At 50.5% G+C, this 2,645-nt stretch overlaps 2 protein-coding genes across 2 annotated transcripts in view; one reads left to right on the top strand and one right to left on the bottom strand.

The window, feature by feature from the left end:
- The window catches only part of TEN1 (TEN1 CST complex subunit), a 34,695-nt gene extending 33,235 nt beyond the window's left edge, over positions 1-1,460 (bottom strand). Inside the window, exon 1 of the mRNA XM_012662331.1 lies at positions 1,240-1,460. The gene's annotated coding sequence lies outside the window, so the exon portion shown is untranslated. The remainder of the gene's footprint in view (positions 1-1,239) is intronic.
- A 70-nt stretch (positions 1,461-1,530) lies between these two features.
- ACOX1 (acyl-CoA oxidase 1, palmitoyl) overlaps positions 1,531-2,645 on the top strand; it is a gene marked incomplete at its 3' end in the record, with an annotated part of 26,934 nt that continues 25,819 nt past the window's right edge. The window contains exons 1-2 of the mRNA XM_012662240.1: positions 1,531-1,752; positions 2,028-2,187. Coding sequence (XP_012517694.1) covers positions 1,644-1,752; positions 2,028-2,187 — 269 coding nt within the window. The remainder of the gene's footprint in view (positions 1,753-2,027; positions 2,188-2,645) is intronic.

The following is a 2,645-nucleotide window of genomic DNA, read 5'->3' as shown; positions in this document are numbered from 1 at the left end:
ATCATGGATTTTTCTGCATTATTTTTAAAAATGTTTCATCAGCCAGGCTAAGTGGCTCACACCTGCAATCCCAGTACTTTGGGAGGACTAAGCAGGAGGATCACTTGAGGCCAGTAGGTCAAGACCAAGCCTGCGTCTCTACAAAAAATTTTAAAAATTAGGCAGGCATGGTAGCACATACCTGTATTCCCACCTACCGGGAGGCTGAGGCCAGAGGATTGCTTCAGCCCAGGAGTTGGAGCTATGACCATGCCACTGCATTCCAGCTTGGAGGTCAGAGCTGAGCTCCATTTCTTTAAAGAAAAAAAAAAGTGCTACATTAATGTTAATCTTGAGGGGTCTTTTTTTGAGCGTCCTTAAATTGTGTCCAACGTGAATGCTTCACTCATCTTACCTTATGCCCAGTAGTGTTACTAAAAAAACGAACAGAGGGTTAAGCATGTTTGAAGTTACAAAGGCAAATTAGGCAGAGTTTAGTAAAGAAAGGGATGTTGCAGTGCACTGTATCCTAACAATCACGGCACGAAGTCAAAGGGTAACTAAACGAACAAAACCAGAAATAGCAAATTAAGTATTTTATTTAGCTATTTCTCAGGAATTAGAATCGAATACAAAACTGGTGAAAACTGGCTGCCTCCGAGGATGGGGAATTATTGCTTTTCATTATAAATCCTCCCACATTAGGTTTTAAAATAATGTACGCCCTTCCCACTTTGATGGCGACGATAATAATAGAGAAAACAAAAAGAGTCTGGCCTCCAAGACTTCTAAGGAACTGCCAGGATCGGCGGAAAGAAAAAAAGTCTGGTTTCCATGACAGAGAGATCTCAGAGAAGCACTGCCAGCTCGGTTTCATTCAAAGTCTACGCCCTCCCTACAAACACAGGGAAACGCCTGCAATCCCACACCCAGGCCCCAGCAACACACGCCTCTGGCAGCGGACGCCATTACCTTAACAAAAGGTAACTGGAGCCACTTCCCAATGCGACTTTGGTCCCAGTCCCTTTTTTCCCCTAGTCTGGAAAATCTGGGAAAATCCTAACGACCTCCACTAGAAACTCTGCAAGGCGCACTGCCCTCTCAACCCGCTCCAGGGCCCGTGAGTCTCCCTCCCCCCTCTCATTTCCGGGGAGGCCTTTGCGCACCGACCCAGAAGCGTTGAGAAGGGCGAATCCCAACCCGCAGGCGCAGCCCCTCCTCAGCCTCGTTGTCCTGCCCCTCCCCAATACCCCCGCCAACCTGTTCTGTGCGTCGCCTGTGCCTCAGGTTCCCTTTTTCCACCCGCGTGATCACGTGATGGGAGAGGGGCGGGATAGCAAAATCGCCTCACTCCTCCCGGCTTCCCGCGGGGCAATTTCTTAACCCTTCACGGTTCCCTTCCCTGAGGGGCCGCTCGGGGGCTTCCAGTGGCCGGAAGCAGGGGATTATTGGGTCCCGCGGCCGGCCGCGGTCGGTCACGTGCCGAGCGGCCGCGGTCACGGAGAGGCGGGCTGGGGCGGACCCGGGCGGTCAGTGGCGGGCGGGGGCGGGGACTCGCTCCTCCTAGGGCTGTTCTTAGGTCAGGACTGTGTTGGAGGTGCGGACACTGGTTGTCGTCGCTGCCGCCTCCGTCGCTGTCTTCGTCGCTGCCGCTGGCGGTCACCATGAACCCAGACCTGCGCAGGGAGCGGGACTCCGCCAGCTTCAATCCGGAGCTGCTTACACACGTCTTGGATGGCAGCCCCGAGAACACCCGGCGCCGCCGGGAAATCGGTGAGGGTGGCGGACGAGGCCTCCTTCCCCCAGCAAGGCTTGAGACTCCGTCAGTGAGTCGGGGGGCGCTGTGGGGCTTACGCCGCAGACACTCTGGCTCAGCCTTAAACAAGCCGGGACCCTCATTTCGAGGGGGCAGCCTGTGGGCTGGGAAGGGAGAATATAGCCCTTTTGCGAGATGTGTCCGCGACTCTGAAACTCGCTGTGATTCAGGGAGGGTGTAACGAAGACCTGAATGTCTGCCTTCCTCTTGATGTCCTTTAACTCCCTTCCAGAGAACCTGATTCTGAACGACCCAGACTTCCAGCATGAGGACTTGAACTTCCTGTCTCGCAGCCAGCGTTACGAGGTGGCAGTTCAGAAGAGTGCCAACATGGTGAAGAAGATGAGGGAGTTTGGCATCGCAGACCCTGGTGAAATCATGTGGTTTAAAAAGTAGGTATGCCTAAGCCGAACAACTGCTGTAAGCCCAAACTTTAAAGCTGCGGGCTGTGATGTCCTTTTGTCTTCGTGCTTGGCGTTTGAAGACTTAAAACTGGTATATTTTCATGGCACTTTAAGATTATGTGTGTGGAAAATAATGTGATTACTTTTGTATCCAAGCCTTTTAATGGTATGACATATTTGTAGAATGATGGTAGTCAATGGAGGTGCTGGAGTTTTCATTCTCAAGAATTCAGTCTCAAGGATGTTATAAAAACATTTTTTTCTGTCCTGTGCATCTCAGTTTTGAGTGATTTATATACAAAATGACTTTGCTCTTTATAAGGAGACCTGCTAAATTTCTGAATTTGGAAGGATTTTTTTTCCGTTGCAAGACCAAACATTTAAATACATTGGAGGACTAGCGGATTATATCATATGATAGGGTGGATCTCAAGTTTAAAATAATG

The sequence above is a fragment of the Propithecus coquereli genome, unplaced genomic scaffold (genome assembly GCF_000956105.1).
Source record: "Propithecus coquereli isolate 6110/MARCELLA unplaced genomic scaffold, Pcoq_1.0 Scaffold76, whole genome shotgun sequence".
In the NCBI taxonomy this organism is placed as follows: domain Eukaryota; kingdom Metazoa; phylum Chordata; class Mammalia; order Primates; family Indriidae; genus Propithecus; species Propithecus coquereli.
The sequence above is the reverse complement of the archived record's forward strand: the minus strand, read 5'-3'. Positions and strand labels throughout refer to the sequence as shown.